The sequence below is a fragment of the Aptenodytes forsteri genome, unplaced genomic scaffold (assembly GCF_000699145.1).
Source record: "Aptenodytes forsteri isolate BGI_AS27 unplaced genomic scaffold, ASM69914v1 Scaffold258, whole genome shotgun sequence".
Classification (NCBI taxonomy): domain Eukaryota; kingdom Metazoa; phylum Chordata; class Aves; order Sphenisciformes; family Spheniscidae; genus Aptenodytes; species Aptenodytes forsteri.
Genome location: NW_008795250.1, coordinates 1,244,327 through 1,255,338, shown reverse-complemented (window position 1 = coordinate 1,255,338; position 11,012 = coordinate 1,244,327). Strand labels below are relative to the sequence as shown.

Sequence of the window (11,012 nt, the reverse complement as noted above, 5' to 3'; positions counted from 1 at the left end):
GGCTCTGGCAGCCGCGGGAGGATGGGAAGCGGGGGTCTGCGGGGAGGTGGCGGGTCTCAGTGTCCCGGCGAGCTCTTCTCCTGGCCGGCTCGGGTGTGGTTGGCGAGCAGCAGGCCCTCGCGCTGGGCGTGCTCGAGGATGGCGGTGTAGCAGAAATAATACTGCTCGGGGGTCTGGATGCTGAAGGCGCGCTGGGTCCGCATGCGCAGCACCGTCTGGTAGATGTTCAGCGTGCCCACGTCCTGCAGCTGGGACAGGCAGATGTCCAGCGCGCAGAAGGTACCTGGGGACAACGATGGGGACGGCGTCGGCCACCAAAGAGCCGTCACTGCCCCTTGCGAGAACCAGAGCGGGACAGTGGTGGTCCTCGGCCCCCCACCAACCTCCCGCACGAGACCACGGGCATCGGGAGAAGTGGGGCAGACTTCTCCCAGGTCCAATGGCTGCAGAAAGTCCTGGGGACACACATCCCTGGTCAACCGGCTTGCAAACGCACCACTGGTCCGGGGGATGGAAATGCCCCGGGGGCCCCCCCCCCCCGACCAAGACCTCCGCCCCAGCAGCGGGGTTACCCCGTTACCTGTCCTGCCGATGCCGGCGCTGCAGTGCACCACGACCGGGGGGCCCCCGGGGTGACCCTTGAAGCGAGGTCCCAGGGCGCTGACCGCCACCCTCTGCTGCTGCTTCACGGCCCCCAAAAAGTCGATGAGAGTGGCCGCGGAGGAGGGGACGCCGTAATCCGGCCAGCTCAGGTACTGGAAGTGGGACACCAGCCGCCGCTCCCTGGTCTGGGGGAAAGCAGGGGGGTTAGACCCTCTCCTCCTCCTCTGCCCCTGGCCACGGAGGACCCCCGGTGCCCCCGTGCCATCCCCCGCCAGGCAGCTGCGGCCACACACCTCCGAGCTGTGGATCTCCAGGATGGTTTTCTTGTAATGGTTGAGGTTCTCCACGCCCAGGTTGGTGATGGTCAGGGCCCCGAAGCACACCTGGAAATCCTTCTCCAGGGGCCAGTACTGGCCGCACTTTCTCCTGCCTCCCTCCTCCAGCCTGGGAGCAGAAGGACAAGCTGGTGATGTCCTCCTCGCCCCACCAGGGACATGCCCCGTGCCCCCCAGCCTCATCCCCTTGGGGATCCCACAGGGACCTAGCAGTCCATCCCTGACGCGGTGTCCCCACCCTGCGGGGCTCTGGCTGGCGCCACGGCTGCAGGGTCACTGCAGAGAGCGCAGCGCTGCTCATCCAACATTTTGCAAAGAAAACCAGGGCCGTGCTCTGCCCGGGGCACTCACCGGGTCGTCATCACGATCACCAGGACGTTTTGCTCCCACACCATGCGCCAGAAGTCACCATAGGTGTTTTCCAGAGGCCCTGGGGGGACAGCCCGCACATCAGCCCAAAACCTGATGGGTTTGGGCAAGCCCCTTTGCCCAGCAGCCTCCGCCAGCCCCCCTCACCCTCCCCACCCCAGGGGACCGCAGCCCCCTCCCGGGGAGACCGACCTCGGTGCACATCCACCAGCCCTGCCTGGAGCTGCCACCGGTTTGGCCCCCAGCACCGCGAATCCCTACGGTTCAGCACCGATCCCCCCTCTCTGCTCTGTGCTGCTTCATCCCCGGGCAGATGCTTGTGGGGCAAAGCCAGCTTGTGGGGCTGGGTTTAAGGGCAGGAGAAGGGGGCTGCCATCGCCGCTGCTAGCAGGGGTCTGCTCAGCCCAGGACCCGACCTGTGGGAGGCGGCTGAAGGAGAAACTCTGCTCTCTCCCAGCTGGGGACTGGGAGGGGAGTAAATGCACCCAGAGGGGCGTAAATACACCCAGCGGGGAGGGGGACTTGCCAGGCAGTGCCCTCCTCCCGGGTCATCCCCCCCCGGCAGCCAGTGGCTGATGCTGGGCAGGGAGGTGAAGCCCACGTGTGCATCAAGAGCAAAATAACCCCTTGGCAGCTCAGGGCCGTACCCTGAGTCCCGATGTAAGCGTTCCTCTGCTTGTAGCCATCCATGAAGCTCGCGTTGATGTAGTCGGTCAGCTGGGAAGAGAAAAGCAGGCACCGCATGAGCCCTCCGGAGCCCCATGGCCGGGACGGCTGCAGTGGCTCCAGGCGGGACCTCGAGCTTCCATCCCGGGCTGGCTCACCTCCGGGCGGCTGTACGGCTTCGCCAGCTTGACACGGGTTTGGTCCAGGCAGGGCACGTCCCCGTACCGGTTCTTCTCCTGGTTGTAGGGTGCCCTGGGAGGCAGGGGAGAGGGGGAAAGAGAAGCAGGAATGTTTTCCAGGCTGGAAAGGAAAGGCAGCATCCCTCCCTCTGCACAAGCCTCCAGCGTCCATAGCCTGGGCTCTGCTGCCATCACCTGGCCAAAGCCTCGGGAAGCGGAGTCCCGGCCAGGTCCTCGTCCCCGCTGTCCCCTGCGCAGCTCCCTCCTACCCACAGCGGCTGCGGGAGCTGCAAAGGGGGTTCGCAGCATCACTAGGCCGGGGGTCTCCATTGCTAACCCAAAGCACCGCACCCCAAAGAGGCAGATGGGCCACCAGCGAGCAGCAGAAGCGCGGGGAGGAGGGGGGACCCAGCTTTTTTGGAGCGAGAGAGGGGGGCCCCCATGCTGGCCCGCACCCGGCTCCTTCCCCCCGACTCACAAAGAGCAGACAAAGGTGCCGGCTGGGCTCCTGCGCCGAATATCTTCATACTCTTCGTAGATGCCCCGCTTCTGCTTGTGGCTGACGTGATCCAGCAGCTCCTGGAGGGTGATGGACTTGGGCCCAGGAACGTGGACGGAGCCGTTATCTTTGGGGGCCACCAGCGGCACCAGGATGAGCTCGTCCAGGGGGTCGGGGTGCCCGTTCTGCTGGGGCAGGAACCGACAGTTCCAGCTCAGAGGGTCCAGTTTGAGGGACCCCCCGAGGTACTCGGGGAGGCACTCCCGGGGCAGGTGCTCCTTCAGCTCCGACATCTTCACCATCTGCACCTGCGGGAGGAAGAGGAGGAGCAGGGGTGACTCCCAGAAAGATGGAGACGGTTCGCTGGGGACGGGGACAGGGATGCCAACGGTCTGGCGCGGTCCCGATGGAGCCCGGAGATTTCCCCTCAACAGCATCAGGGTCTTCCCCCTTCCTCCCCTGCCCCAGGAGGGCACCCAGGGGAACACCAGCGGTGGGTCAGGGCCTGGCCCTCCCTCGTACCCCACAGGAGCCCACACCAACACCCAGCTCCTAATTTGCAAGTGGCTCCGAGCTCCTCCCAAAAGCAGAGGGGCAAAGTCCAGCCCAGGGAGACATCGGGCTGGAAACGGGCTCTATCAGCAGCACCGCTGAGGATACTGCTTTAGGTATTTTTGGCTTTGCCAGATAGGGCCTGAGCGCAGGTATGTAAGTTCCCCTCTTCTCCTGCGTGCTCAGCAGAGGTTTCCCTTCCCTTTAATCATTTACCATTGCCTCCACTTGCTGCTGCTGGCAGCCTCACCGCAGAGGAAGAAATCGAAGGCGATTTCAAAAGGGGCTCAGATATTTGCTGAAAATACCGAAACAGCTTAGCCCCTACGAAACAGGCTGAGAAAGCCTCCGTTTCCCACGGATTTAGGCTCAGCAGCTTCCAGCGGACGGGGCTGAGGGGTGCAGCCTGTCCCAAAGGGAAAACAGCCTCAGCCCTCCCTGCCGAGGGTCCCGTCCCGGGGGGGCACGCTCACCCGCTCCCGCAGCTTCTCCTTCAGCAGCAGGCTGATGATGGAGTAGGGCACGCGAAACCACATGGGTGCTCCCACGATGAAAACCTTCTTGAGCCGAGCCGGGAAGGCACCCTGCGGGCAGGAGGGGGTCAGATCCATGCCGCCGGGAAGGAACCGGCCCCTCTCCGCGCTCTGCCGGGGTAGGGGGGACACACACACACACGTCCCAGTAGAGGTGACGACCAGCAAAGGAACCCCGAGGTGGCAATGATGCATCCGAAGCGTGCCTCGCACAGAGCCGGCAGCCCACGGCCGCGCTTATTTTTATGCTCTGATACGGAAACAAATTATTTCCTTGGGATTAGGTAGGCAGAGGGTTTGGCTCAACCGGGGAGAGGTGAAGCCTGGGAGCTGGGATTTGTATGGAGAACACACCCTGGCCAATATTTACTGTTATTTCTTTTTTCCGGAGAAGGGAGGAGGCACAAAATGCCAGCACGATTAAAAAATAATTTGCATCTGTTTTCCCAAAAGCGCTGCCAGCAGCTGCGAGAGGAATCCGGCACGGGGACAGCTGATCCCCTCCCACCCACAGGACAACGCAGCCCCGGCCGGGTCCAGCCTGGCAGGCTCCCAACGCCTTCCTGAGGTCCTACGGGGCTGGAGCCGGTGCTCCTCATCCCAGACGTGGTCAGCGTGGTCTGGCACGAGAATTTATGCCAAAACCGCAGGACTTCACGTACTCGTTGAGCGACTGGTCCGCGTGACATCCCCGGACACCGGGTCACCCCCGGCCGTTACCTTCAGCAGGTTGAGGATCTTCTTGCTGAGGTCCAGCTCGAAGTTGGTGTACTGCGAGCCCGCCATGTCGTAGATGAACACCAGCCCGTTCCTCTGGGTTTCAAAGCTGAGAGGGGGGAAAGAGCAACGTCAACCCTGCAACAACCAACTGCTCGGCTCCTGCATGAGCAGATCTGCCCCACGCTAACCTCATCTTCAGCTTGCTGACCCCCAAAAAATCCCCTTCTGTGCTTCCAGAAGGACTCACGGACCCCAAGCTCGTTTCTGCATTTCCCAGCTGCTCCACCTCCTCTTCCTACAACCCTTATTTAAGCCTGGCTCATGTCTTAAGCCTGTCTCAGCTGCACTGCCCATGATGGGCAAGTTCAGAAATGGAAAGAGCCCAGCAGGATGAATGGGACATCCCGGCTTTATATTTTTGGCAGGGCTCATGTTACGTCTCGCCGGCGGCGGGGCTGCCTCCTCCCCGGCCGAAGCCTGCAGGAATCAGGGGCTTTGCTAAACTGAAACCTGGACATGGGCAGGGAAAGGCTGCGAAGAGCCTGGTTCAGGGCTCGGGGGATTTTGCTGAATGCCTCCATGGGGATGACTGGCTTGAATTCAAACCAGAGGAAGACAGGGAATTTCAAGCCATGGGGAGCTGTGACCCCCTTCTCTTCCGTAACCAGAGACGGGACACCCGGAGGCACGCAGACAGACTCAGCCACAATTTCACCTTCAGGAATTCACATTCATGGGAGAGACGGCACATCTTTTCCCTGCGAAGCCTTTCGGAGGGATTTCATCAAAATCTCAGCAAGCAGGAGCATCTCCCCTCACCCCTGGGAGGGAAGGGGCTCCCCGGGGACCCACCACCATAAGACATGGTACCCCGGCTCACCTCTCCACCGCTCGGTCCAGCAGGTAGAAGAGCGCCTGGAGCACCACGTGCTGCACGCTCTTGCTGGGGTGGTGCAGCTTGGCCGTGAAGAGGGCGATGGAGGCTCCCGAGGGGTCCCGCACGCTCTGGTGAAGAAACAAGGTCAGGCTCCCACGGCACCCGAGGACGCCCGCGCGGAGCGGAGCCGGGACGAGCCACCCAGGTGGGGTAATTCGGGGGCGACACCTCCACCTACCAGAATGGTGAACTTGCCGCTGAGTAGCTCCGAGCGCAGCGGCTCCTCGTGAGGCTTCAGCTTCACGATGCCTTCCTTCAGCCGCGTCTCCTGCGGGCAGGGAGCCGGCGTGACGGCCGGCACGGGCACCCCAGCCCTCCACCCACCATCATGTCCCCGTGGGGCACCCAGCCCTCCGAGGGAAGCCCCAGCAGGGAAACCTCCGCTCCACAGCCCCATTTTCCAGCAGGGGATTGCAACCGGCTGCAGCACCACAACTCCCAGCACGGGGAAAAGCAGCTTTGCAAAACCGGGATGGGAAAGGTATATATGCATATATACCCTTTATATTTGGGGGGATGCTCTGCAGGCCAGCCGGGAGGGCACCCTGTGAGCACGCACGCTGCTCTCAGCGGAGGGGAGGAGATTGGGGTCGGCGAGATCTCCATGGTGACTCGCCTTGGCTGAGAAAGGATTTTCCAGCCGGCTAAAACCCATAAGGGAGGGTTGGGAAAGAAAAAAAGCAAGGGGAGGGTCTTCCTTGGGACCAGAGATCTCTCACAGCGCAGAAAGCCCTTGGCCGGGGGGGGACCCGGCCCCGCTCGCTTACCCGGTAGGAGTGAAAGAGCTCGATGGCCCGCAGGACGTCGAACTTGCGGGCCATAAGGAACTTGACGGCCACGTTCCAGGACAGCGGGGACACATTGTACTGGCCCGTCCACTTGTTGATCTCCTCCAGGAACTGCTTGGTCGCCTGCGGGAGAGATGAGGGGCGACGGGTGAGATGGGAGGAGGAGGAACACCCGAGGAGCATCCCTGGTCACCGTGGGAGCTACACGGTCCTCGGTGCGCAGGCAGGGGCTGAGCACGGCTCGGCAAACCCAGCAGCTCCTCGGGCTAAAGCAGGGAGCTCTACGGCAGGTACTGGGAAAGAGGGTAAGGGCAGTGGGGATGGAGATGGAGGCAACACCAGCGCAGGGAGGGAAGCAAGTGGTAGGAGTGCTGGCATTGGAAAAACGGCCTTGGGGCTGGGGGGGACTCGTGGAAGGGAGAGGGGGAGCAAAAGGAGGATTTTACAGGCAGCAAACTCTCGTTCAGACACAGCAGCCCGGGTGCAGCGGGAACCCATCAGCCGGCAGCGGCCTCCCGGGGCTGCAGCTCTGCCACAGAGCAGCGAACCCAGCCGCGTGAACACGGGTAATGAGCAAGACGGGCATCGAGGGCTGATGCTTCAACGTGCTACAGGACATGGGCCAGCTCACCCAGTAAGGCCAGTTTCACACAGCCGAAGAAGACCAGACGAGAAGGGTTCAGTCCAGGGGGGGTCCCAGGACGCTCCCACTGCTCCCCACAGCCCACGGTCCCATAACACGCCAGGGACATCCCCACGAGCGCGCTCCCCTCCCAGAGCACTGGCACTGCACGCACCCGAAACCATGAGACACCGAGAAAGACACTTTTCCAATCCTAGCGCTGACGGAGCAGAGTTTCAAAACCCAACCTGCAACCTCCCGGCAGGCTTAAAGCCTCGAAGGCAAGCGGAAAAAAAACCCCAAAACGTATTACTTTTACAAGCTGTGTGGGCTCGGGGTTTCTGAACGCCTGTGCTAATGAAAGCAGCTTTGCTTTCTGCCGCATATTGACCCCCTTGTCCCACACAGGCACCCCGAGAGAGACGGGGCAGCACGGCCCAGCCTCCCACCACGTACCGCTCAAAGGATGCGGGCAGGATGGAGGGGGTCCCCGAAATGCTCCGCTCCCACCCGGGCGCACCCCAAAACGGAGGAGTTTCCATCCTCGCAAGAGTGGAGGATGACGATGACAGCGCGAGGAAGAGGAGGAGGGACGGTGAGCGCTGAAGGCCGGCTCTCGAGCAGGGAGCGCGGGAAGGCAGCGGTGTTGGATGTCACGGCGGAGTAACTGGGAACTATTCAGCCAGAAAAGCTCGTTGGCATTAATGACTTCCGACGGGAGGAAGCGAAGGGCCGGGGTTTATCGGCAGCGCGAGGCTCGGCGGGGGCAGCAAGCACCTCTCATGGGACAGGCAGCGCGAGGCTCGGCGGGGGCTGCAAGCACCTCTCATGGGACAAGCCGAAGGAGCCCGGCTCATCCGAGGGGTCTCCCCGCAGCCCGCCTGGCATCGCAGCAGGCGTTTCTGGAAGGGGTACCAGCTCGTCCAGCTGCTGGAAGCCGCTAAGGGCCAGCCCAGACCCCCAGCACGTCGCAGCCAGAAGCTCCCTAACTTGGTATCGGAGTCTCGCAGAGCGGCCGGGCAAGCACCAGCCGGGAGGGAACTCGCAGCATTGGGCTGGATCTGCCGCCAACAGCGCTGGGAGGAATGTGAAAGCGGATTTCGATAGCCCAGCTCCAAGCCCTTGCAAAAATCCCCTTTAAGCGTCGCGAGCCCTCCCGGCGCGGCGATGTGCCACGGTCAACCGGCTACGGTTTGGCAAGCCGCATCGGTCCCCCCACCTCTGCAATTGCTGGGGGCAAGGGACTGGAGGGGAGCAGGCAAAGGGGGGAGCAAAGGAGACAGGGCGTTATACACCCCCCTGCCTCACATTCCTAATTCCCAGGCAGCAGCCGGCGGGAGCTTTTCCTGGGAGCTGTACTTACGGGACACCTTTATCCCCACGGCTTCATCTCCAAACAGCTTCCACTTTGCCAAAACAAAAGCAACTCTTTCATGGCCCAAATATCTAACGATTTCTCCTCCGTTGAAGAGGGACAGGAAAACAAATGGGGCAACACAGAAACCATCTTCAGCCTTAACACAGCACACACATCCACGTGTACGTATACAGAAATATATCCTATCCATAAGCTAAGATGGGGAACCTCACCGGCCGTACTCCCCCTTCGCCAGGGAGTCCCCCGGAGCCCCTGGCCGCCCAAATGCTCGGGCTGGGCTGGAGATGCAAACCCGAAATAACAGCAGAGCCGTTCCTTCCCCAGCACGTGCGGGATGGCACGGGGACGAGCGCCAGGCACACAGCCACCACCCTCGGACAGAGACCGGAGCCGACGCCGCTCTGAGATGGGAAAGATGCCCCGAGATGATGGGAAGGACGCCCCGAGGGGCACGGTGGCAGCGGGGAGAGGATGCAACGTGTGGCTCATGTCTCCTTCCTCAACGTCTAACCCATCACACTTCACGCGATCCCACTTCCAGCACCCATCACAAGGGATGCTGGGGTTTTTTCGCAAGGGGGAAGACCCGGGAGAACAAGCGCTGGCTTTGCAGGGCAGCTTAGCCAGGAATTCCAGCTTTCCCCTGCTTTCTTCGGGAGCAAAACGAAATCCCAAAACTTACCAGTGCCGGCATTCAACAGCAGGCGAGCTAGGAGTTACTGAGCTGAGCATCAATATCAGCCGTAGCTCTGCCCCCCCTTGCACACTCCACCGGGTCTCATCATCATTTCTGGCCCCGCTCCTACATGGATTTATACAGGTGTTAAGCCGAGCGCGGCAGCGATCGCTCCACGTGCCGAAAACGAAGCCCGTGACCCAGAGCCGCAGCAAGAAGCCCCGTTTCTGCAAGCGACGGCAGCGCTGCGAGCAAAACGGTCCGCGGCCGGGCGTTTGGAACAATGCTGGTCTTTGGAGCGCTGGCGTCATCGAAGTCCCCGCTTCGCTGCGCCGGGGCAGGGTGGTGACAAAGCCACCGCTGCAGGAACGCGGGGGCTCTTCAAGCCCTCCTCCCCCGGGCTGCGCAGGCAGCAAATCCGTCCTCCTCCTTCAGCCCGGCGGGGGGAAATAAGTCCTGCAAAAATTGCAGCTGGGCTGAAAACCCCCAAGGAAAATCGGTTTGGCTCCTCTGGTCCCTCTGGAATAGGCTGGGGAGGGAACTGTGGAGATCCTACGGAGCAGGAGATGTCCCAAGGCTGGCAGGGAGCGGGGAGGGGTGAATTCCCCCCCCCCGGCTTGCTGTTGGTAATGGGGGAGAGCGGAGCGCGCGGAGGAAATCCTGATGGTCCCGAAGAGGATGAAGGGATGGCAGGAAGGGGATGTCCCAGCCCCAACCAGCACTTACCCGTGAAAAGAGAGAAACTTCCACTGTTTTGGCTTCCAAGACATCGAGGGGCAGCACGGAGGGCAGCCTTCCCACCCCGAGTCTGATGGTCCAAACCTGGAGCCGTTACTGCAAATATCCCTTCATCTTCTCCATCCAATATTCCCCCACAAACCAAACATCTCGGATCCCTCTCCCAGGACGCCGGCTGGGGGAGCCCAGCCACGGCTCTCGCTGCAAACCAAGCTCCCTGCCAGAGCAGGGTCTTCTAAAGCCGCGTTTGCCGGAAGCTTTGCCCCCTCCACGACGCAGGGGAAACGCAAATCACAGGCACCAGCGGGGACATGGGCACGAACACCCCCCACTCCTTGAGATTTTATTACCCTGAAGATAGCAGTACCGCTCCCGGGAGCGGCGCTGATAAGAGGGAGGTGTGGTGGAGGAGAAAAGCCTGGGAGCACTGCATTTCCCGAGCACCAGCGTGGGCTGCAGGAGGGACTCTTCCAGCTCTGGGCGAGCACTCCCTGCGGGGGCATGGGGGTTTTGGGAAGCTGAGGTCTCCGTACCAACCCTCCTAAAACCCTCCGGTAGAAATGAAGGATGTTTCAAAAAAGAAAACCCAACAACCAAACAGAAAACTGACCATCCGCTCCCTTCCGCCTTCGCATTGCGGCCCCCGAGGCCAGCAAGGCGGCGGATGCGACGCCGTGCCCTCGGCCAGCCCGAGCATCACCGCGGGGCTGAGGGGAGCCTGGCTTCGAGGCAGCCTCCGGCAGCGTGCCCAGCCCCGGCTCCCGGGCTCCGCTTCCCCGTCCGGCGGGGAGCCCGGCGGACGTGGCTCAGGGCGCAGATGCAGAGCCGGGTGGGCATCCCCGGGGATGAGGACAAAGGAGGGGAGAGCCAGAGGTTGCTCTCGCCATCCGACGCGCCCCGGCTGGGTTATCGGCCCCACTCCCCGAGCTGAGCAACATCCTCCCGCGGTGACGCAAGGCCGGCGGAGGAAGCCGGGACGTCACGGGAGGCCTGGGGCGTGGGAAGCGCGTGCACACGCATCCCCACGCCAACCTGCCCACGGGGGGGAGGCCTGCGAGGAGAGGCCGCCGGCGCCCGGGGGGACACGCCAGTTTGGGGGAGCATGACCCCAACCCCACACTGCAGCACCCCTGCTTTACCCTGGCACCCACGGCGCAGGCCCTGCAAAGGCCCGGGACGTCACGGGAGGCCTGGGGCGTGGGAAGCGCGTGCACACGCATCCCCACGCCAACCTGCCCACGGGGGGGAGGCCTGCGAGGAGAGGCCGCCGGCGCCCGGGGGGACACGCCAGTTTGGGGGAGCATGACCCCAACCCCACACTGCAGCACCCCTGCTTTACCCTGGCACCCACGGCGCAGGCCCTGCAAAGGCCTTTGGGGTGCGCGCTGCGCGGCCAGCTCTGTCGACACGGGGGGCT

The 11,012-nt window shown here is 62.7% G+C and overlaps 1 protein-coding gene across 1 annotated transcript; it reads right to left on the bottom strand.

The window, feature by feature from the left end:
- Window positions 1-20: 20 nt before the first annotated feature.
- PTPN9 (protein tyrosine phosphatase, non-receptor type 9) lies at window positions 21-6,737 on the bottom strand. The gene is made up of 12 exons (XM_009278843.2): window positions 6,161-6,737; window positions 5,572-5,661; window positions 5,337-5,461; window positions 4,457-4,562; window positions 3,677-3,787; window positions 2,631-2,959; window positions 2,132-2,225; window positions 1,955-2,024; window positions 1,290-1,368; window positions 897-1,047; window positions 581-788; window positions 21-283 (listed from the first exon to the last, which is right to left on the bottom strand). Exons 1-12 carry the CDS (start codon window positions 6,362-6,364, stop codon window positions 57-59), a joined length of 1,794 nt encoding a protein of 597 aa, XP_009277118.1. The 5' UTR covers window positions 6,365-6,737; the 3' UTR covers window positions 21-56.
- Window positions 6,738-11,012: the final 4,275 nt, after the last annotated feature.

Bases quoted from the DNA above. Each gene is read 5' to 3' on its own strand.
- PTPN9 (XM_009278843.2), bottom strand. From the start codon at position 6,364: ATGCTCCTCGGGTGTTCCTCCTCCTCCCATCTCACCCGTCGCCCCTCA. The intron at 3,788-4,456 runs GTAACGGCCGGG...TCCTGCCCGCAG, and splicing joins AGATCCTCAACCTGCTGAAG to GGTGCCTTCCCGGCTCGGCT. The intron at 1,048-1,289 runs GTGAGTGCCCCG...TTCTGCTCCCAG, and splicing joins GTGATCGTGATGACGACCCG to GCTGGAGGAGGGAGGCAGGA.